This window comes from Poromitra crassiceps, assembly GCF_964638095.1.
Source record: "Poromitra crassiceps genome assembly, chromosome: 22".
Taxonomy (NCBI): domain Eukaryota; kingdom Metazoa; phylum Chordata; class Actinopteri; order Beryciformes; family Melamphaidae; genus Poromitra; species Poromitra crassiceps.
Window position 1 is genome coordinate 585,184 of NC_139647.1, and position 24,549 is coordinate 609,732.

At 44.1% G+C, this 24,549-nt stretch overlaps 1 protein-coding gene across 2 annotated transcripts in view; it reads right to left on the reverse strand.

Moving 5' to 3' along the window:
- Window positions 1–24,549, reverse strand: part of kcnma1a (potassium large conductance calcium-activated channel, subfamily M, alpha member 1a) — a gene marked incomplete at both ends in the record, with an annotated part of 225,666 nt that overhangs the window by 55,677 nt on the left and 145,440 nt on the right. For both annotated transcript variants that reach the window (XM_083658631.1, XM_083658630.1), the window contains 4 exons: window positions 3,249–3,340; window positions 6,319–6,489; window positions 15,687–15,762; window positions 17,694–17,769. In XM_083658631.1, coding sequence (XP_083514757.1) covers window positions 3,249–3,340; window positions 6,319–6,489; window positions 15,687–15,762; window positions 17,694–17,769 — 415 coding nt within the window. The remainder of the gene's footprint in view (window positions 1–3,248; window positions 3,341–6,318; window positions 6,490–15,686; window positions 15,763–17,693; window positions 17,770–24,549) is intronic.

The following is a 24,549-nucleotide window of genomic DNA, read 5'->3' on the forward strand; positions in this document are numbered from 1 at the left end:
GGGGGTGCATCAAATACATCAAACGAACAAACAGACAGAGAGCTCAAACATCAGCAACAGAGGTCACGGTACTGCTCTAATCCTTAGCTTAGTGATATATACAACTTACTGGGAGAGTCAACGACGTCAAAATACTGCAAAGAATACTTCCTGTTTTATTTTGGCGTTACCTGTCTCTGATTTTGAATCCACATCTTTAGGCAGCGACAATTGGCGTCATTACCATCTCCCACAACTAATGTCGGGGATCAGCGAGGCTTTCTGTAGTCAAAGAGAATGCAGTGTGTGCTCCCAATAAATCAGACATATGCTAGGTATACTGTACTTTGCTGGCTGTACAGTACTTTGCAGACTTCCTAACAACTGAACTAGGTATATTGTTTACCATGATGTAAATGTGTGCTTGCGTGTGTGTGTGTGTGTGTGTGTAGCTCATGCCTGCTAGGGTGGGAGTCTCTGGGTCCACCACGAGCTGCTAGCCCTTACAGTAGACATTGAAAGGTGCATGTCAGGGGTTCAGCCAGGGTTGAAGCCAGTTTCCGTGCCAGCCCTCTCTCCGCTGAAGCTAATGGAAACCGCAGAGCGCCGCGGGCGCCAACACAGCGCAACACTTGTCATTATTATATCAGCGTGTTACAGTCTGAACTCTGTCAGTGGGCTGACGGCGGCACGCTACACTGCGCAGGGCCGCGTACGCAACACTACCACCAAACACAGCTTCAGTATGGAGTACCAGATGAGCCTCAAGGCCCATTTCAAATGACAGCAGCCAGGCACAGACATGAAACAAGGCTTCCATTTGAAATAGATCATAACGTATCATGACCTCATTGTTTTTGCGAGCGCTGTAATCAGTTGGATACTCGTAATCTGTTAATCTCATTTTCCATGACACAAACTTTTTGTGTGTGTGCGCTGACATCTCCTGAGATGATAATGCACCGGACCCCCCGATGATGGCAATCATAAAAAGCCACATGACAAACGTGTTTTGTGTATGTGTCAGGTTCTATACATATACACGCCAAACACATACATATCTAAACGATTATGCGAGGAGGCTGGTGCCAGTGGAAGCCTGTGTGTCGGGTGGGTATCTCCTGATTGTTACCAGATGTACGGACGCTACGCCTGGCCAAAAAAGGGGGATTTAAGGGGAACGTGTGGAGGAGGGAGGAAATAAAGTGTGTGAGAGAAACGACTCCTGGCTTTTGACGTGGTCAAACCTAACATCTCATCCATCTTGTCTCAATGACAGGCAAACATTATCAAACAAAGGCGAGCTTCTAATCCCTCGTTTCTACCGCTGCTGACTCCTGAGAATGTGCCCCCCCCTGAACGGGGAAGTGGCTGTGAAAAAGATGGGAGGAATATGGGAATAAAGAGGTGGAATGAGAGAGAGAGAGAGAGAGAGAAGACAGCGTAATAATAGAGACCAGAGGAGAGAATGAGTAGGAAAGATAAATAGAAGTAAGTCTAACTTTTCCTGCACTGAACACACTTGGAGAAATAAAAGTCTGTGTGCTGAACATCATGTTAGGTTTGAGCCACAGGAAGAAGGGAACAGTACTATAACAGGAAGTACTGTGGGTATCTTGTAGGTACACACAGTACAGTGACAGAGACGTCACACACACGCTTCACGAAGCAGCACCGGAGCGTCTTCGCTGAGAGGCCAGTCACACATGTACATACAGAACAACAACAGCCTCTGGAGACAAACTCTACCGCCACACACAAAACAGGAGAAACCAGACGAGCACCGAGCACCAAGCAGGCAAAGCAAGCCAAAAGCAATCGAGAGCCCCTCCAATGGGGGAGCGAGGCATCCAGCATTCAGGGTGTGGGAGCTGACTGAAGATCAGGGCCAGAGTCACGTCGAGCAGTGATGATGCGAGCGGTCGGAGCCATGTCACACGGTGATGATGCGATGGGCGAGCGGTGACAAGACAGCAGGAAGGGGGGGCTTTTGCATCGAGTCGACGGTCGATGAAAAAGCCCCAGCAGGTCAGAGAGAACATGCCAGAGATGATGCAGAGAGAGGAACGTACTTTCTTAAGACATGCAAAAGCAACTCAAGCTAAATGACACAAGAAAATAAATTGTTTCCTGCAATGGTCATTGAGATTGGTGATTGGTTAAAAAAAGAGCACCAATAATAATGCGCTTGCAGATGTTTAGGTCTTTCTAGTTTCTTGTAAAAAAAAAAAAAGTCTTTTAAAGCAGATAGTAGGGGTTTCATGACTATTTGGTTTCATTTCCAGAGATTATCATCTTAATTCATCCATATAGTTAAGAGTGTATTAACTGGATCTGGACTGGATCTCAATAGATTACAGCACATAAAGAAATGGGACAACACATGTTGCGCGTGTACATTACGTAGAAGCACCACAGGTTAATCTCGCAGGTCTATAGACGGTTTTCACGTAATGGTCAGTCCTCCACCTTAACGTTGTTTTTTTTCTTTTCTGTCCATAGCAAACACTGCAACAGGAAGTGAGCTGGGATTCAATTTAGAATGTTTTTGTTGTCAAGTTAAAACCGTCTATACAGTAGTGTAGTACCGGTAGTCATGAAAGCTCTAGTTTCCAAATGAAATCAAAGCGCAACACAGGATGTTTCAACGCAACACAGGATGTTTCAACGCAACACAGGATGTTTCAACGCAACACAGGATGTTTCAACGGTGGGGATACAGGAAGAAAATGAACGGCACACAAATGACTTCAGGTAAGCACAGAGTGAAGGACAGAGAGAGAGAGAGAGAGAGACACACAGAGAGACAGAGAGAGACACACAGAGAGAGAGAGAGCGACACACAGAGAGACAGAGAGAGACACACAGAGAGAGAGAGAGACACACAGAGAGAGAGAGCGAGAGTAAAGGGGCATGGACATGTGTGTCCTAATGGCCAAGGTCTCCAGTCACGCAGTGTAACTTGACATTATGACTACTGTTCTAAACAGTCAGGTTTAAACTAACCCCCAATAATAGCTAGAGTATCAACTTGACGGGGGGTGCACCTGAGTCACACAACCACACCTTGTCTGGATTTCAACTTACTTTCTGCCTCGTGTCGAGTTATAACTCCCTCCGTATTTCTTCCGATTTAGGATGAGAGCAGCAATTTCTGGCACGTAGCGAGCAAACATGGCCTACATGCATGGAACAGAAACAAGAAAAGGGCATGCAGAGAGGGTTCTACCACACAGAGAAGAAACAGCTGAACCATCTGGAATACTTACTTTCTGCCATTAACCGCACTATAGGAACCACCATATTTCTTGCGGTTTCCTATTAACTCTATGATTTCAGGGACGTAGCTGGCAAACATGGCCTAAGGAGAAGATAGAAGACAGAAGAGACTAAAAACGAGACCACGCCGCTGAGTGGGTGGCTGGGAAACTGGCGCTTAACTCCAGATTTCTGAGGGGAGAAAAGTATTACTTTGTTACGTAAATTGCGTCAATCAAAAAAAACTCTCTTGTAGTCCTTACTGTGCGAGACTTCACAAAAATGAGAGACAACAGAGAGAGAGAGAGAATTCTTAATTAAAGTAACTTTTTTTTATAGCAGAGAATCACCAAAAAGAAAAAATAGCCCCGGTTTTTAAAGCAAGACTGCTGGACGAGAATTTTGCCACAGCTGATGCATAGTCAGCCTGTGGGAGCACCCAAAACCTTCTGAACAGCGGAAAAGTTGAGGGAGAGAAAAAAAAAAAAACCTATGTGCCATGTTTTGTCCAACAAACACAGATGATCTGGCAGGTTGATTTGAATAGGCCCACCTGATGGTCCACAGCTGCAAAACACATTAAGACTCATTGGTGGGCTTGGAAAATGAGCGGGATGCATTTTGCAATGGTTCACAGCCTGCTATCCTAACAAAGGGTCACCGTTTAGGTTAGATCTGACCAACTAGCAAGTAGCAAGGGGGTCCCGTTGCATCTAAGAGACCACTAGGTGCCCTTTCCCTTGTGACCACTAGGTGCCCTTTCCCTTGTGAAAACACACTCAAAGCATCCCTGGAAAAGTGCACCTATGCATTTCCAGCAGTAATGTGTGATGACGTGAGTTTGATGTGATGGCTGGATTTCAAACCTCTCCAGCCTGGAGTCATTACTCTGCCACTACTGCCGCTGATAGGAAGCAGCCGGAGTTACCGGCCTAAAGACTTCCAGACCTCTCACCACCTATCACCATGGCCATAATGCAGTCCACATCCACACAACTGCAGGCCATCAGGAACAGGAGGTGCACACTGTTAGCTAGCTAGCTAACTACAGAATACAGTACGGTAACTGTTTAGCTATCACACAGAATACAGTAACTGTGTTTAGCTATCCAACTACAGAATACAGTAACTGTGTTTAGCTATCACACAGAATACAGTAACTGTGTTTAGCTATCACACAGAATACAGTAACTGTGTTTAGCTATCACACAGAATACAGTAACTGTGTTTAGCTATCCAACTACAGAATACAGTAACTGTGTTTAGCTATCACACAGAATACAGTAACTGTTTAGCTATCCAACTACAGAATACAGTAACTGTTTAGCTATCCACCTACAGAATACAGTAACTGTGTTTAGCTATCCAACTACAGAATACAGTAACTGTGTTTAGCTATCCAACTACAGAATACAGTAACTGTGTTTAGCTATCCACCTACAGAATACAGTAACTGTGTTTAGCTATCCAACTACAGAATACAGTAACTGTGTTTAGCTATCACACAGAATACAGTAACTGTTTAGCTATCCAACTACAGAATACAGTAACTGTTTAGCTATCCACCTACAGAATACAGTAACTGTTTAGCTATCACACAGAATACAGTAACTGTGTTTTGGCTGGAGCTGTCGTTTCTGCTGAAAGGAGACGGGGGAGGTTCTAGTGCAGGGATGGGCAACTGATGATAGAAAGGACCGCAATTTCCCCCTCACTTACCCTCAGGGCCAGATTGTGACCGTGCACTCCACCAGTAGGATACTGTAACCTACCCCATCACTCAATTACCCGATTCTCGCTACTAATTTGATGAAATCAAGGTTTATTATACCAACATTAAAAAAATTCATATTCAAATGCATTTAGTAAGCGTTGGGCTACCCTATCGAAAAATGCTACCTTATATGCAAAGGGGAGACTCGTGGGGTTCCCCATAGAACCAATTCTCATTCAGATACAGTATCTTGAGGTGAGAGGTCAAGGGACCCCTTTAAAAATGGCCATGCCAGTTTTTCCCTAGCCAAAATTTAGCCTAACTTTGGAACATTATTTAGCTCCCTTCCCAACAAGCTAGCATGACATAGTTGGTACTAATGGATGCCTGAGGTTTAAAACTAAGCCCGCGACAGCCATTTGATTTGCTATCAATATGAAATTGGAAGATTAACAGGAGAAATTACCAAGGAGCACAGCAGGAGAAAGAGTTACAAATAACTATGCTCCCATGAAAATCGGGAGGGCTTTCTGTGTCTGCCCCCCCCCCCCCCCCCCCACACACAAAAAAAAAACTTGAGGGCCACACTGAGTGAGGACAGGGGTCGCCAGTTGCCCATCCCTGTTCTAGTGGGTCGCCAGTGTGTGCGTGCGTGTGTGTGTGTGTGTGTGTGTGTGTGTGTGCGTGTGTGCGCGTGTGTGTGTGTGTGTGTGTGCATGTGTGCATGCGTGCGTGCGTGTGTGTGTGTGTAAGTTACTATAGTGGCGGTAGCCCAATGTGACACTAGATAAGAGGAAGGTGGTGAGAGTGATGAGTGGGAGGCTGCTGTTGCTATGGTAACAGTCAGGCTGGCCTAAGCCTCATCTGCCTGCCCCTGTGTTTGTTGGAATAGTGGGAGGAGACACGAGAGGAGAGGAGGGGTGTCCTGAAACCGCAGAACAGTCACAACATTATCAGACAACGCCTTATGCTCTACTCCTATAACAGACACAGGAAAGACACAACAGAGTTGGGGACAAATAATAATAATAATAATAATAATAACAATAATAATAATAATAACAATAATAATAATAACAACAATAACTACAAAAGACAAGATACAGCAGGCTAAATAGAAGGATACACCTACATGGATTAACACTAAAACAGCATTTACTAGTACGGGCGATATAGTGCTAACATTTCAGAAACAGTTCTATACAATATACTATACACAAGTGTCTTAACACCTAAACATTCAAAAATAATGTATCGTTCATGATTTGTCTATAATTCCAACAGGTTGATGCGGTATATTGACGGGGACAGGCAGGTTTTAGGAGGAGATGAGGGGGAATGAGAGGGGGAAAAAAGCCTGATTTTACCAAACCACCGAGGATGAAGAAGACCATAAACAGCCGCCCCAGGGTGGTTTTTGCATAGACATCCCCGTAGCCCACTGTGGACATAGTCACCATCAGCAAGTAGACACATTCCCAATACGAAAGCGACTGGGAATTTTGGAAGTTTTCCCAAGGATCCCCTGAGTTTTCCACCTACAACGGGGGGTAAGATTTGATAGGACAATTAGACATGACCACAACAAGACCATAACCACCAACAGAGTTTTCCATGAAATAAAATAAAAAGTAGCAGGTTTGATTAAATCCAGCCACAAGTTCTCATGCATTCATTCCAATATGACCAAAGAAAGAAAAAAGGAAGAAAGAAAGAAAAGGTTTGTAGATATATTGAGCTTAGGCTACCATCTAGTGGCGAAAGTGTCCGCTTTGTTTATGGAGAACTACTGACATACAATAATACTGTATGTCCCTTTAAATAACTTGAGCAATTTGGCTGTAACGGGATAAATTAAAAATGCAAACACATATATATTTATATAAACACATTGACCGGTGTTTATATAATTACCAAGTCCCAATCTCTTCACCACCACATGGAAACACCCTATAAGGTCTGGGCCCAAAACAACAGCTAAGGAACACAATTGTACTGTCAGGTATTTTTTAAGGAACACGCAATGTTCCTTAAAATATACCGGTAAAATACTGTACATAATATGGCCAGAGATGCACATTATAAGAACCTCAGCAATATGAAATGTTTGATTTAGCAGAGTGATAATTAACTGTCTAGCGCTGAGAAGTTGATAGTGGGGAGAGTGAGGACATAGTGGAAAAAATAAACCCAGCTAAACTCACCTTTTTATTTGATATAGTTTACCCACCTTGTAACAACATATTATGTAATAATCACAAGACAAAATGCAATACATTTTCACTTCAGTATGTAATAACACATTTTGTAATAATCTGCCACATTTTGTAATACACAGCTTGAACGCGTAACGTGTCATAAATTTCCCCGCATTTTGTAATCAATTGTTACATTTTGCGGTGGATATTACAAAATGTGAGAGTGGCACTTTTTTTATCATTGCTATTTTGTAATAACCACCACAATATGTAGCAATTTAGGACAAAAAGCGGGGATATTGCATATTGGGTTCAGGCTGTTTATTGCTGTGTTATTATATAATGAAGTGAAGATTTATTAGCATACATTTTATTGTGTTATTACATAATGCAGTGTTACACACGTTTTTAGTCTGACATAAATCTTTATGACCAAAATCTACTTCATAAAACCGAAAGTTCTGGTTCATTGATTATGACTGGCTGAGATGTGGTCGATGTCATTGTGTGTATAAACACACACCTGTGACAGCATCGTATTACTGCGCTGCTGTGTCTGTGTGTTGCTGTGACTGTGTGTTGCTGTCAGTGGGGTATCCAGGCCATTTGGACTGGGGCGGCCGAGGTGGGGTGCAGACCCACGCAAGGGTGGCACCGAGTGTGACATTTAGGAAGGATGTAGAGTAGACAGGCCCCAGGTCAGAAATTCTGAATTCCGAGTCAGAATTCTGACTTGAAACTGACTTCAGGGGGATCTGGGTAGTGTAGAGGTAAACGCACTCACCTAACACCGACGAGACCTGGGTTCAATTCCCGGTAGCAGTCCTTCCGGCCGTCAAGACGTTCCTACAGACACAATTAGCCGTGTCTGTAGGTGGGAAGCCGGTAGGGTATGAGTCCTGGTCGCTGCACTAGTGCCTCCCTGCTCAGGGGGAGGGGCATGGGGTCGGAGGGGAGGGGAACTGGGGGAAATAACATGATCTGGGAGGGGAACTGGGGGGAATAACATGATCCTCCCAAACGCTATGTCCTGCCGGTTTAACTCCTTGCACAAGTATCGGAGGAAGCATGTGCTAGTCTAAAATTGAGGTGGAATTTATATTGTTATATTCTTGGTCGCAACAGGGTCTGTAAGTTACCATATTTATTATGGTCGGTGTCTTTAACAGCTAGGATCTATGCCTTTCATTGAATGATACCCTCAGTCACCACTGCTATTCCTGCTCACTAGCATAAGCAATGTCATATTTCTAATGGAGGTGACTCAGCAACACAACCTAATTACAATCAGAATATTAACTTAAGAATGAAAAGAAACAAACGCTGGAGTGTTGGTTTATGTCTGTAAGATGATTGATGTAGCTTAGCTCACCAATATTGTCGTGATGTCGGCTCTGGACCACATTGGACACCTCTCTGTAGCCGCCCCAAAAAGTCCCAAGCGTTTGCTTCAGTAGCCCTGTTTCCCTGCTGTGTTATTGTCCATTATGCACACGCTTTGCTCGACTGACAGGCTAACTAGCACCTGTGGCTGTGCAACTGAAGTTTAGCTCAATTATGTAAAAGAAAAAGGTTTTACCTGGGCATGTACCTAAAGTAAGAAGACTGGAGCACTCTTAGTCTGCAGGTTATTTTTATTTAGGGGCTGACTGACGTTTCGACAGGTGAACTGTCTTCCTCAGAGTCAAGCAGAACAATGAAAAGGGGGAGGTTTAAATACCCTCCTCCCCTGTGATGTCATTGACAGCCATTTAAAAAAAATAGATAAAGGTACATAGTAGCTTTAGCTCAATTACGTCTCATAAGTTGTTGCAGCAATTTTCTGGGTTGATACCATTTAATTTGTTACACAGATTTGGTGTAAGATTTAACAATTATTTTCTGCCCACCCAAGAAGTGATTAAAAAAAAAGGCATAAATCCCTCCAAAATACCACATTAAGAGACCAGGACCATGATCAACACTATAGAAAAATAAAACATTTCGGTGATTGGGTTGCGAGCACTTCTGTTCTGGAAATTGCTTAGAAACCCTCTTATTGTCAAAATACGTAGGAAAACTGTACATCCCCTGAATGCCCTAGGTCTCTAGTTTGTGGCTGCAAAGTTTCACGAGGCTGTGATTATCCTAGAGGTCACAAAAGGTCATTTTATACAGTGAGGCCAAGTTTTGAAAAATGGTCTCACGACATTGAAATGCTCCTATCATCACATCTGAATACAATAGGGCTCATTGGGCCTCATGCATGAATGTTCTCTTATTTTTCTCCTATATTTGTTCTGACACAAAGCAAGAAGAGAATAAGAAAATCCTACAGGAAGTGAGATTCAGGAAATGTGTGCTGAAAGCCAGTCAGTTCTTACCCACATGCGTATGTTGATGAATTGCGTTTCAACTGAAATTGAACTGAACTGAAGTGCCCGGCAACTTGCAATTAGCATAAGGAAACGCCCCAATAAACCCATGAGGGCAGCAGACATGAGGTGCTGTGTGCAAACCACCAAGACACTGCAATTTGACAGTAACGTTAAAGAGGACATCAAATAACAAAATAGACACCTACACACACAGAGCTTTGTGTATTACTAAGACTAGAAATGAGCGCACGAAAGGCTGGAGACTCTGGAGACAATGGCCACACTTTTTTTGGGGTGTGACCAAAATCATGCCGAAATTCGGCACTGCACTCTGTCGGGTCCCCAGCAACGCACACGGCAAGTTTGAAGGCGATCGGAGAGACGATTCTCAAGATAAGCCACTTTTTGTGTTGCCAGGAGGTGGCACTATGACTATGCACGTGTCCAAAATTCGGCACCGCACTCCGTCGGGTTCCTGGCGCGCACTCCCCAAAGTTACAGACGGTCAGATGAACGATCCTCGAGATAAACTGCTTTTTTTATGTTGCCAGTAGGTGGCGCTATGACTATGCGCGTGTCCAAAATTCGGCAGCGTACTTCGTCAGGTTTCCGGCAGCGCACTCCCCAAGGTTGAAGTCAATCGGATGATCGGGTCTTGAGATAAACCATTTTTTGCGTTGTCAGTAGGTCGCGCAAATGACTATGGGCATTTTCACACCTAAAAGTCCGAACGAAGGTCCGAACCAAATTCATGTTTTTGTTACATTATATACATTTGGTCCAGGTATTATATACATTTGGTCCAGGTATTATATACATTTGGTCCAGGTATTATATACATTTGGTCCAGGTAAGGCTGAAACGTACTTCTGCGTCCGCCTCGACTTGGAGGCTTGCCGGCGGCAGCTAGTGCTATATATTTGAACGTCAGCGTGACGAGGGGTCACAGGGGAGTCCCCAGCTAAATGAGTAAATATTGTGATTTCACTAGGATTTCATTGACTAGGATTTAGTTAGCCCATGGAGAGAATGTAGTTGACTCACACCACTTTGGAAATCGCAAAACTACCAAATCAGTCATGTCATGCTAGGCTATATAGGCTACTACTGCCATCCAAAGCTGAACAAAGAATGCCAACCATTATGCATGGGAAGCGCTGTTGTCACTTGCATTGAGCGCATGCTAAGCCAAACTTCATTCAAAAATCTGTCAGTTTAATGTTGCCTTCATTGTCGGCAACGATACATGCCTGATAGAACAATAAAGGGCTAATTACGAATAGTTAGAGAGACTTTTCAATTTGGCATACTACAATATAATAAGACGCACCCTATTTCCATAAAATATCCACCTTTAGCCTGCTGGACCACATGTCAATCATTCCCTGCCTGTTGAGTGAGGTGCACGGTGTGTATGTCTGTCCATGGTCTGGACTTCCCCTGTCTGCGTTGTGTCGGCTATTAATTAAGGGACTAGTTTGGGTCTCTGTGTCTGCATGTTTGTTTGACATCGTCGACGTCGGATCATATTTCAATTAAAAGCTTGCTCTCCCCCTGTCACCATGTGCTACCACGGCTCATTTTTCATTGTTCCTCTGACAATAGCCTGGTTAAACTTCCTGTATTTGGTCCGAAAGTCCGAACTATCCCAAAAATGCTTTCACTCTGCAAACGAACCGAACCCATGGTGCAGTTTGATCCGGACCGAGACCACCTCTTCTCCTCGGACCAAGGTTCAGTTGTTTGGTCCGGACCGTAGTCCGGGGGAGGTTTCACACCTGTCACAAACCAAGCCAGAAACACAACAGCATATGCTGTCAGTCTGTTAGAAGAACTCCACCAAACAGACCAGTTGTACGGAGGAGAAAGACAGCCTGAACTTGAAAATCTGCATGGAAATAACAGGTGATGTCAGTGCGAGTACGAGCCTTGTAACGTTAGTATGTGCTGCCAAGAGGTCAGCTGGGATTATCTGCTATCAGATCGCTATCAGATGGATTATCTGCTATCAGATAGCCAACCAACCCAACCATTCAAATAAAGAGAAAGAAAGAGAGGGAGAGGCGTAACGTTACCACCAAGCAGTTTACAAGAGTAACGTTAGCTTAAACCAGACGGACAAACCCCCGTCTTTATTTGTCACAAACACCATTTGGCATGCACACACGAGCACTGCGGCCAGTACACACACATGCTTTGGAGGCACCGTGAAATGTGCCCTCCGTGTTTGACCCATCCTGGCTCGTCCTCCATGGTTCAGGCCAGGAGCGGTGGGCAGCTGCAGTGAAGCGCCTGGGGACCAACTTCTTCCAACCGCCGCTGGTCAGACGACAATCTTCTGCATGTTTCTAGTAGGGGCTTATATATGGAGGAACCCCAGGGAGCATGGAGAGAACATGCAAACTCCACACAGAAAGGCCCTTTCGATGAGATAGCCCACCCTGGGCAGTGGGCACTGAGGACATGGGGGGAACACACCCCCGGCGCCCACAGCATGCTCTATGGTGCAGCAAGAATCCAAAACACAACTCCCTCCATATAACGTGTGTGCTCTATGGTGCAGCAAGAAACCAAAACACAACTCCCTCCATATAACGTGTGTGCTCTATGGTGCAGCAAGAAACCAAAACACAACTCCCTCCATATAACGTGTGTGCTCTATGGTGCAGCAAGAAACCAAAACACAACTCCCTCCATATAACGTGTGTGCTCTATGGTGCAGCAAGAAACCAAAACACAACTCCCTCCATATAACGTGTGTGCTCTATGGTGCAGCAAGAAACCAAAACACAACTCCCTCCATATAACGTGTGTGCTCTATGGTGCAGCAAGAAACCAAAACACAACTCCCTCCATATAACGTGTGTGCTCTATGGTGCAGCAAGAAACCAAAACACAACTCCCTCCATATAACGTGTGTGCTCTATGGTGCAGCAAGAAACCAAAACACAACTCCCTCCATATAACGTGTGTGCTCTATGGTGCAGCAAGAAACCAAAACACAACTCCCTCCATATAACGTGTGTGCTCTATGGTGCAGCAAGAAACCAAAACACAACTGCCTCCATATAACGTGTGTGCTCTATGGTGCAGCAAGAAACCAAAACACAACTCCCTCCATACAACGTGTGTGCTCTATGGTGCAGCAAGAAACCAAAACACAACTCCCTCCATACAATGTGTGTGCTCTATGGTGCAGCAAGAAACCAAAACACAACTCCCTCCATATAACGTGTGTGCTCTATGGTGCAGCAAGTGGATGAGACAGGAAACGCATCATGTCACTGCTAGAGTTAGCCTTGCAGCCTACCCCAACACCACTGCTGTTTATTGGCCGTTCATGGTCACAACACGCCAATTCGTTCACAACCAATGCATACCATTCACATCTAGAAGTCAAGTCAAATCTACACTTTCTGCATAACGAAGCAGGCAGACTAACTTTAGGCAAAATAAACTCACCATCACATCACCTCAACTTTCCCGCCAGCTAGGAGTGACGCGATCCGGGTCTAGTTAATTAGTTGTCCTCTCTTACTTTGCTTCTGAACATCCATATCATCCAAAAGTCTATTATCCAAATAAAGTCTTACCTCATTTTGTGTCCCTGACCAGTCAACAGTGGACCGTTATCCTCAGCAGCTGTGTACAAAGATTTATTCCAGGAAGACACAAATCCCAGTTATATCTTAGTGGTGTCAGCAGGTTGATTTGGGGGTGGGAATGGATGTTCCCAGATGTACCCAGACTGGAGAGTGGAGATGGGAAGGTGGGGTCGTACACCACCTGAATGAGTGTGTTGCTGTAAGACTGGTTATACAAAATGAAGAACACATTGGTGTGACCTCTCACGCAGGACATCCGTGCAAAATACGGACATCACTCCACTGAACTGAGCTCACTTTTCGTGAACACTGACAAAAGAGCCCTAGTGATGATGCCTTACTACGCTATTAGAGCACCACCAAGCTTCTATGGACTGAGTGATGGAATTTTGTGCTGTAAATTGTATTGTGTTTAATGTGTTATATGTATTACTTTTACTTCATGGGTTTATCATATTCATATGACTTTTTTGAATGTTGTTTGGACCCAAATGTTTTAAACTTTTGTGTCAATAACAACTAACTGGCAAAAAAAAACGGTATCCTGATCACGTGAGAATGAAACAGAATGTTGGTTCTCTCAATCAGGATGGTTTTACCAGGCTATTGAAATCAGAGACACTTTCTAGATTTGTGCTAAATGACGCAAGTTGCTTTTTCATCACCGTTAATATTTCACAGCAGAAAAACGCAAGTTGGCTTTTGTGTATATTGGCTTAAGTGTGGTCCAGCAGGCACTCTTCAATTTTGATCTTACCAAAGAACAAGTGAGAAGTATTGATGAATGCAGCAAAAGTTCTTAAATTGTTTGCACAAACAATTTAAGATCAAATCTGTGCGTTCGAACAATTCATGCTTGAGGCCCATTGATTGACCCCACAAGAGTCTCAGTTTCCTACCCAATTTATGAAATTCAAAGACAGAAATATGCAGAAATATTCAAATAGAATAGGCGGAAATAACACATTTATATTGCATGCAAAAAACTGCATGCTTTTTACCAAAAACTGCATGGAATTGGCATAATGGGCATGTTAGTAAAGGGGAGACTCATGGGGACCTATAGAACCCATTGTCATTCAGATATGGTGATGTGAGAGGTCAAGGGACACCTTTGAAAATGGCCATGGCACTTTTTCCGGAGACAAAATTGAGCCTAACTTTGCAGCATTATTTAACCCCTTCAACAACCTGTATGAAATGGTTTGTACCAATGGATAAAAGAAGGAAAGCAGCAGTTGCAGGAGAAAAAGTCGATCAGCATCAAGAAAAAAGTAGATTGCACACACTGTGTAGACCTGCACCCAATAAAGTGACTGGGAGCAAGTTCACACAGTGTGCCGACTCCACTTTTTTATTGGTACCAATGGATGCCTTAGGTCTTCTAGGTTCATATGATACCAGCATCTTCACTCTCGCTTCGAAAATGAACCCGCTACTCTGTGAAGGACAGTACGGTACCCACTACTCTGTGAAGGACAGTACCGTACCCACTACTCTGTGAAGGACAGTACCGTACCCACTACTCTGTGAAGGACAGTACCGTACCCGCTACTCTGAAGGACAGTACCACCGGCCGCTGACACTGACACCCTCTAGAATCGCCCCCTGGTCTCTGTATCTGTGTGTTGCTGCGTCTGTGTGGCTGTCTCTGTGTTGCTACAGTATCTGTGTGTTGCTGTCTGTGTGTTGCTGTCTGTGTGTTGCTGCCTGTGTGTTGCTGCCTGTGTGTTGCTGCCTGTGTGTTGCTGCCTGTGTGTTGCTGCGTCTGTGTGTTGCTGCGTCTGTGTGTTGCTGTCTGTGTGTTGCTACAGTATCTGTGTGTTGCTGTCTGTGTGTTGCTGTCTGTGTGTTGCTACAGTATCTGTGTGTTGCTGTGTCTGTGTTGCTGTCTGTGTGTTGCTACAGTATCTGTGTGTTGCTGTGTCTGTGTTGCTGTGTCTGTGTTGCTGTCTGTGTGTTGCTACAGTATCTGTGTGTTGCAGTCTGTGTTGCTACAGTATCTGTGTGTTGCTTGGCAACCATTTGGTCACTGAAGAATGATTATTTGTTATCAATACATTATTGCACTTTTTGTAGCTGTGTGTATCATGTCAGGTATATGTAGTAAACCTTTATAAAAGCAATAAGCCCTGCACAGCTGTGCTTTACAGTGTATTTTACAGTAGCTTTGGGGTGTTGTTAGCCATGATGTGGAGCCCGTGCTCCTGTTAGCCATGACGCGGAGCCCGCAGAGCGCGGCTCCCTCTTAGCTGCTCTAAAATCAATGTAAAGCACGACCTTGCGCGGCGTATTGCTTTAGAATGCATCACAGAAAGTCATATTTGACATACTTTCATTGACTACTGCATCCCTTGGGGAGACTGAAACATCTCATTACAATATCCTTCCTTACATCCTGTACCTCCTGTCATGGTCTACCTCCTGAACAAACTCACAGTGGAGTAGGACATTTCATTGCTGAGGCCCTTAGGGTTCCCTGGCCTTTGTGTTTCCTATGGTTTTGCAGTTGTGTTGGGACCAGGTGTAGCCGGATCATTAACCCCGACCCCGCTGGCCCTCACTGTCCACTTACCAAATGTATGAATCCGGCAGCTGTAAGCCATGTGCTTATGAAGATGGAACACAGGTTCACCAGCTTGATGGAATTGCTGAGTAGAATAAGAACCATAAAACTCTCACAGGCATCCAGATAGGAAGAACAAGAAGAAACTGTGACTGTGAGCTTCGCTGAGCTCGTTCTAAATTTTTACAGCAGTCGGCCCACTCTGAACCTGGCTCACAACAATAAGGGGGCCAACGTCTACCAGATGCGGTATGGCTGCCGGAACACGCTTGCACCCATGTGAAAACTTGTCGGACGCAAGCGGATCCGGCAAAAATCTGCATGCGGTGGACATTGTGCTTAAAACCTTACAGCCAGGAAGGTTGATGTGGGATTTAAACGCAGGTTAGGCAGGTCAATAAATAAATAGAAAAGGGGGAGGGGGGATACAATAAGCATGACAAAAACAAACAATCAATGTGTAGCAATCTGTATCAATGAGAGATCAATGAGATACAGATTGAGGTGGAATGTTTAAAATACAAACTCCAAGGATGGACAGTGTGTCGTGATACAGTAGGTAAAGGAACGTCGCTGTCCAAACCTCATTGCCTTGTCTATTGTATTGTTTACATGCCAACTCCTGTCCGGAACCACATGGTTGTTATTATTACAGGATATGGAGAAGAAACTCAGTAATGCCAGGATCAGACTACACCATATTCTTTGTCGTTCACGATGTCACCATGTCAGACGAGGCCGTCATACTGCCATCAATTCGTGACATGTCTTGGTCGGGAGACTGGCCACACTACAAGTGTATTCTCGCTTAACACCGACAGAGCATCGTATGCCACCGTCATCACGTCGTCTGCTGTCGTCAGCGAGTTCACAGGTCGTCGGGGAGGCGGACCTGTGAACGAAATCTCCCAGCATGCATTGAGGCGAATTAATTGACAAGAAATAGCAACCAAATCAGCCTAAATAGGCTAAGTGGTAGATAGAAATAATGTTTATGTTAGCACAACATGCAATTGTAGAACATTTCAATATTGGACAAAATAAAACATTGAAATCAAAACACAACCCTATGTGAAACATGTATGTAATCCAGGTGCTATATATATCCCTGGCAGATTTTACGTGATTTGGATGAGTGACAGGCTCTACTGTGATGCACTGTGATGTCCGCTCCAGCCTCCAATAAGACTTGGCTTACTTCATGTGCACGCCCACTATTTTCTTGCCAGCTGCTGCGAGACGAGAAGGAAGAGAAACGAACATGCAGCCGACTCTGCTGAACTTATGTTACTTGTAGTGAGCAATGCCCATTGCCCAGGCGTTTAAACGCAAATTAAAACACCCTGGCCTTTTTATCTCTTTTATTCTTTTGAGCGGAGCGGAGCGGTGAGTGCGAGCGGGTGAAATCTGTATCGAGCGGGGAGCGGTCTCCCCAGGACCTGACACCTGTCTTCCGGGGTGTCAAACTAGGCGAAACCATGTCAAAAAGACTGACATGCCAGTCTTTTCGTCAGGGCGTCGTGAGGCGTCCTGGACGTCCCGACGCTGGTCTTTGATTATGTCACACTACAAGAGGTGAAGACGGCCGATCGTCGTCCCTGACGGTCATATTCGGGCCCGACGCTGAAAATCTGTCGCGCACGACCAAATCGGTCTAATATCGGGCTGAATTTGTGTAGTCTGAACCAGGCATTAAACACTGCGTTAGAAACATTCAATAGTTTATAGAGTGATAATACTGCTTGCTGCTTGAATTTGTAAGATGTAACAATCCTATAGTAATAATAATGACATCATTGGGCATTTCATTGCATATTAACTTTAGTATAACTAGTACTGTAGCATAGTCTATAGAAATGCCATGTAGCACACACGGAAGAGAGTGTATAAGATGAGCTGTTCCTGCAGTTTGTGGACAGAGATCAAAGCAGACCTGAGCCTCTCTGTCAGACATGCTGGGGCGGTTGTACCAGTGAAGCTGTTAGGGGGGTTGAATTGGTTGTGAAAGACTCTTACCTTGTTTTTAAGATATTCAAAAACTGTAAGATTTCTGAGAACTGTATCAGTCTCAGTGCTCTCAGGAATCTTAAACCTGCGAGGAATACGAGAGAGAGAGAGAGAGAGAGAGAGAGAGAGACACACACGCACACACACACACACACACACACACACACATACACGCACACACACAGAGAGAGACAGAGAGACAGAAAGAGAGAGAGAGACAGAGAGAGAGAGAGAGAGATTATATATACTGACACTAGTGAGTGCAGACAAAGCTTCTGATGTTAATCTTGCATTCTATTCATATTCATGCATTCATCCATAATTCATGTAAATTCAAAAATATCTTGACTGTGACAGCAGAGTGTATTGAGAGAGAGAGAGAGAGAGAGAGAGTGACAGCAGAATGTATTGAGAGAGAGAGAGAGAGAGAGAGAGAGAGAGAGACAGCAGAATGTATTGAGAGAGAGAGAGAGAGAGAGAGAGTGACAGCAGAATGTATTGAGAGAGAGAGAGAGAGAGAGAGAGAGAGAGTGACAGCAGAATGTATTGAGAGAGAGAGAGAGAGAGAGAGAGAGAGTGACAGCAGAATGTATTGAGAGAGAGAGAGAGAGAGAGAGAGTGACAGCAGAATGTATTGAGAGAGAGAGAGAGAGAGAGAGAGAGAGAGTGACAGCAGAATGTATTGAGAGAGAGAGAGAGAGAGAGAGAGAGAGAGAGTGACAGCAGAATGTATTGAGAGAGAGAGAGAGAGAGAGTGACAGCAGAATGTATTGAGAGAGAGATATATAGATATAGAGTGACGGCAGTAGAAAGGCTGTGCTGAGAATTGAATACAGGAAACATGTCTACATTAATGAGCAAATCAATCAGAGCAAACGGCACACACGCTTTTCCACAGTACTCGATTATCACAACAGCATACAAGAGAGCAGTCTTTATAACACTGCAGAGTTTCAAGACAGGATACAGAAAAATGTGACACTTCATCTCTTCCTTATTTTGAGGCATTCAGACTAGTTAGGAGGAAAAGTACATAATGTGGCCTACATTACATTACATTACATTACATTACATTACATTACATGATGCGCCTCAGTCTGCTTCCAAATGAGCTCGCTTATTATACAACAATACAACACCTGTCTCATTCTCTTTACATAACAACACTGATGTGTGTGTGTGTGTGTGTGTGTGTGTGTGTGTGTGTGTGTGTGCGCATGTCATAAGAAGTAACATGAATTATTCTTAAAGTCGAAGTGAACCGGAACGGAATGCACCAGCGCGAGCGTCGGACACTGAAAACGAATTGAGAGGCGGACCAAATACATGTATATGATTTGATTTGACAATTCTGAGGACTGGCTTTGGCATTGGCCAATCCTGGCGTGTTCCACCCCCAAATCCAGTGGGATTCAGCCTGTTGTCATGATACGTGAGTGGGATCCGCAGAGTACCAGGCACCCACCGGCTTCGTGTGGAGCGAGCGGACAATCCGATCCATAGGTGCTGCCCGCCTGCCTGGAATCTCCGAGAGACGACCCCTGACAGCCAGGGAGGCTGTCAGGCTCGGAGGCGCGCGCCATTATCGTTATAAATGTAAATAATATTCCTGGAATGCGTGTTTTAACGAGCCAGTTACATTTCTTTGCATTCTTAGACATTACCGTTTGATTTAGTTTGCATAATTGCTCAAGTTAGTAGTTAGTTTATGGGCTAGAAACTCTGCCAGATGACAGGCACTAGGCGCCATTTTCCCCTTCATTTGGAAGAGAAAATGATCCTGAAATCAAGATTTGATTGACAGCTGCATGTCGTGAAATGATTGGTTGAAATGGGGTAGAAATTTAATAGTACTAGGTGACATCAGCAAACTGTAAATTACTGTTATCAATGAAATCTTGAAAAACGAACTTTTGATGTGAAAAAGTGTGAAAAACTAAAGAAATTAGATTGTTGTGATTTGTTTTGCATACATTATTAAATAGGTGCACTGCATACCCAGGTATTTGAACTAAAAGAAAAGAAAAGTCATTTTTGGGTTCAGCTCGACTTTAAAGGTCCCATATTGTGATCTTTTTAGCAGTTTAAAACATTTCTCAGTGATCTCTAAAATAAGGTGTTGAATTAGGTTGCAAATGTATTATTATTATTATTACTGAATTGTGGCTGAGAAGAGTAAGGACTGACGTCAAAACCTGCAAATAAGAGACATCCTCAAGGTGTGTACAGTACAGTAATGTCATTGTCATGACAACAGTACTAAAAATAGTATGTACAGTAAGTTTACCGAGTCGCATAAAAACATTTTTTTATACTTTTTATTTTCATCAATTGTATTTCACAATAATGATGTTGTTGTTGCTGTTGTTGTTGTGGTGGATGGTCGTGACTCGTGGCTGATTCTTTGTGATTAGTCCTTTATAAACACAACAGCAACTACTCTGCAGACCTGTTTTTTTTTTACATTCAACATTGTACAGTAGCACTAATATTAGACACTCTGCTCAGACACACACACACACACACACACAGTACACACTGCAGCGATGGAGGCCATTGCATAATTCGGGATTGCATAATTCTCAATGAGTACGAGGCATCTGTGTTTGTGTTCGTGCTTATGTATGCTGTGTGTGTGTGTGTGTGTGTGTGTGTGTGTGTGTGTGTGTGTGTGTGTGTGTGTGTGTGTGTGTGTGTGTGTGTGTGTGTGTGTGTGTGTGTGTGTGTGTGTAGGCTGGACTGAAAACAACACAGATGCCAGCAAAAAACTCTCAATGAATCTCTGGCCCCATGAACATGTGTGTGTGTGTGTGTGTGTGTGTGTGTGTGTGTGTGTGTGTGTGTGTATGAGAAAATCTCCTTAGTTCCCACACATGCCTAAGCCTCTTGCACACAGACATGGCACACACGTGTCCACTAGCCAGATGCTCATTGACAAAGTACAGTGCCATGGTGGTTTCATTGAGCAGACCCCTGTCACATGACACTGCAGACCAGCGGGGGAGCTTCCATCACTCAGCAGTCTGGGCTGCTTCAGCTCAGCTGGGTTAATATTGACACGCAACCCAGCCGGGATTATATAACAGTATCATTGAAGAAAAAACATTCCACTTTTCACCCAATGTAATAGTAATAACAACATTAATAACCAGTAATATAACATCTTCCGCTGGGCCAAAGTACCTGGAACTGTCACAGGTTATTTTTGGGTACCCACTAAATCCATTTATGGGGGGGGAAAGAAAATGGCCGAATTTGGAAATACAAAGTTTCCACCTGACACCGATGCTAAGCTACACGCACACACAGACACACACACAGAGCTACATAAAATGTATTTGAACAGGACATGCATAATGCATAGCCTACATACACATGTATAGAACAGAACACCAGCAATGCAGCGTCAAGCTATCCCCAGGGTTCCTACAGATTTTCAATTAAAAAATTCTATACTTTTTTAGATAGACATCTCGCCCCTGCTCCCCTGCTAACTAGGTCATATCACTGTATGGAATGAAGATTGCTCTTCACCGCCACATATATCAGAACATGTGAGATAATTGGTTCCTACACGCTTTCTATTTTAAAATTCCATACTTTTCCCAGACCCTATTAACCTGACACTGACAGATGGTTTGTTTTCACATAACCATGTGGGAACGAGTCGCTCGGGGGAAACCATTTTCAAAGGGCAGGCACTTTAAAAAATAACTAGCAAGTGATTGGATGAACCATCTGTCTATCACGGCTCACCAATACCAATACATTGGAGTGTGGCATGATGGATCAAGATCAAGATGATCTTGTGTGAATCCAGCTGCTTCACAAGGTGAAGAGCCTCTGTTCTCTTGACTGGATATGATATAATGATATAATGCATGCTGACAGCAGCTGGGTAACATAAGACATCCTTCTATCTGAACATTATTCCTCACATCAACAAAAACTGTGGACTCAAAGTGAGTCTACAACAACATAAAAGCTATAATTATGTGTGTATCGGACCTGAACCACAACATTTTACCAAACTATTCAAGAGCTGGAAATGATCAAATCCATTCCAGACTTTCTGGACCTGTGTAAGAAGAGCCCTGCATTTCTATACAGTACTTGGTCATGGACATCATGTACATGTTCAGATGTACAATAATCATCATGTACATGTTCAGATGTACAATAATGCAAACAGAGAGAGCACTGACACGTGAGAGGTCCAGCTGCAGCAAAGAGGCTTAAACCTCCGTCCACAAATGAGTTTCTTTCCCCTGAATGGAGACATGATGGAGGCTTCCTGCCAGACAGTCAACGGCCATATAAAGCACATGCACCCATTCCACAGCCTCCGTAACATGAGAAGATCAACAAACACTACTCTAATGCACCACTAGGGGGCAGTGGCAGTTTAAAATCAGCTATGCCTGAGGGCTTACAGGACTACATCCTCACATCCAGTGCACCTTTACATTCCCATCATTTAGGTTGCTGTCATGGCAGGGTAGACTGTACTGTACTGTACTGTACTGTATGTAGGAATCCTCAAGTTCAATTCAATACCTTTTAAGAGCTTTTTTAACATCTTTTCAATATATTTCAAGATCTCAACGCCACTTTCCTCACATCAGCGATAGTAGTAAATCACAAGTTTCATCACGATAATATATTATATAGATTCTTAGGACAACTATATGATATTTGCTGATATCACAAAGTCTGCCACGATACACTTGATTAACTTGAGGGGTCTGCAATCGATATGAGACGATATATCATAACAAAAATATCAATATAATATAAATATGATTTAAAATAATCAGCTACAAAATTGAATACCTCATCAAATGGGGATTAAGATTTTTATTTTATTTTATTCTGAATTCCCCCCCCCCCATTTTCTGCCCAATTGTACTTGGCCAATCCCCCCCCCCCCCCCCCACATTTTGATTTGTAACATGTCACTCCAGCGAGGCAGGCAGCTCCCTCTGTGTGTCGTGGTTGAGAGGGACAGCCTGGAGTTAATTGGGTGGGCGTGAGAGGAGGAGAGGCTCAGTGGCCAGAGGAGCTGCGCTAGCATGCTTTCAAACAGCCATATGCTAATCCATCGCTGCCAGGACTCTCCTGGGAGCAACGCTCACTTCCAGCAGTTAAAGGAGATTAATTCCTTTTTTTCCAGGGAGGAACTCTGCATGCCCCTTTAAATTAGCCACACATCTTTCTCCCCCTCTTAATCAATGTCCAATTTGCAGAGGCAGAGAGGACATACTGTAGCGCTAGCTGGAAACACTGCGTACCGTACAGCATACTCCTGCTTGGGCAAAGAGTGGGCGAGCGATCAGACTACCGGAGCGCAGGACGGAACCCCTCTTACTGCTCTTCTTATGATGGGAGTTACACCTGCACTGCATCTCCAACACAGTCTTCTCATGCAGGGCGAGAGAGAGAGAGAGAGAGAGTGAGAGAGAGTGTGAGAGAGAGATAGAGAGAGAGAGTGAGAGAGAGAGTGAGAGAGAGAGAGTGTGAGAGAGAGTGAGAGAGAGAGAGACAGAGAGTGAGAGAGAGAGAGAGAGGGAGAGAGAGAGAGAGAGATAGTGTCAGGGAGAGAGAGAGAGAGTGAGAGAGAGAGAGAGAGTGAGTGAGAGAGAGAGAGTGAGTGAGAGAGAGAGAGAGAGAGAGAGAGAGTGAGAGAGAGTGAGAGTGTGAGAGAGTGAGAGAGAGAGAGAGTGAGAGAGTGAGTGAGTGAGTGAGTGAGTGAGTGAGTGAGTGAGAGAGAGAGAGAGAGAGAGAGAGAGAGAGAGAGAGAGAGAGGAGAGCTATACTAATGATGATGTATGATGTGGGCTGAGGTATGTATTACCCAGCAGTTAACACAGAGGAGATTCACTCATCCGTAGGGAGGGAATGAAGAGCACAATATGCATTCTTATAGCAACCACCCTGGTTTCTTCTAAGGGAGCCTGTAAAGGACACTATACACTTAAATAAATTAAAGTAGCACCACCAATTATGGATCAGTCTATTATTGATTATCAGGAAAACCCTTATGTCAAGCTTCACAATGGAAGTGAATTAAGATGAATAGGGGGGTGTTGGTCTTTAGGGAAGGCTGTCATTTGTACATCAACCAATGAAGCAGGAGCTTAATGTCAAAAGGTTACGGTCATGGGATTAGCCTGTGGCCTAAGATGCATATGTACACACACACACACACACGCACACACACACGCGCACACACACACACACACACACACACACACTGCCACTTCTACAGTAATTACGTCTTGCCAGCATAGAGGTGTCCATGTTACATTACATTACGTCATTTGGCAGACGCTTTTATCCAAAGCGACTTACAATAACACATTTTTTGTCAGCAATAGAGCAATCAACTATGGAGCACAGTCTATGACAACTACAACTTCTGAAGGAACAGTGGTACAAGTTTAGGTTAGTGGTACAAGTTTAGGTTAGGTTTTTTTTTTTTTTTTTTTTTATATATATAAAGAAAGAGAGAGAACGAAGTTCGATCAAGAAGAGCCCAGATGGAGCCTGAAAAGGTGTGTCTTTAGTCTTTTCCGAAAGATCGGCAGTGATTCAGCCGTCCTGACCGAAGGTGGAAGCTCGTTCCACCATTGAGGTGCCAGGGACGAGAAGAGTCGAGATCGGGATGAGCGACTTTTGAGCCCCCGTAGCGAAGGAGGGGCGAGGCGACCTGCACTGGTGGAGGAGCGAAGGGAGCGCTGAGAGGTTTGGAACCTGACCATAGATTGCAGGTACAGGGGAGCTGACTGGTGTACTGCCCTGTAGGCCAGTACCAGTGTCTTGAATTTGATGCAGGCCGAGATGGGAAGCCAGTGGAGCTCCTGGA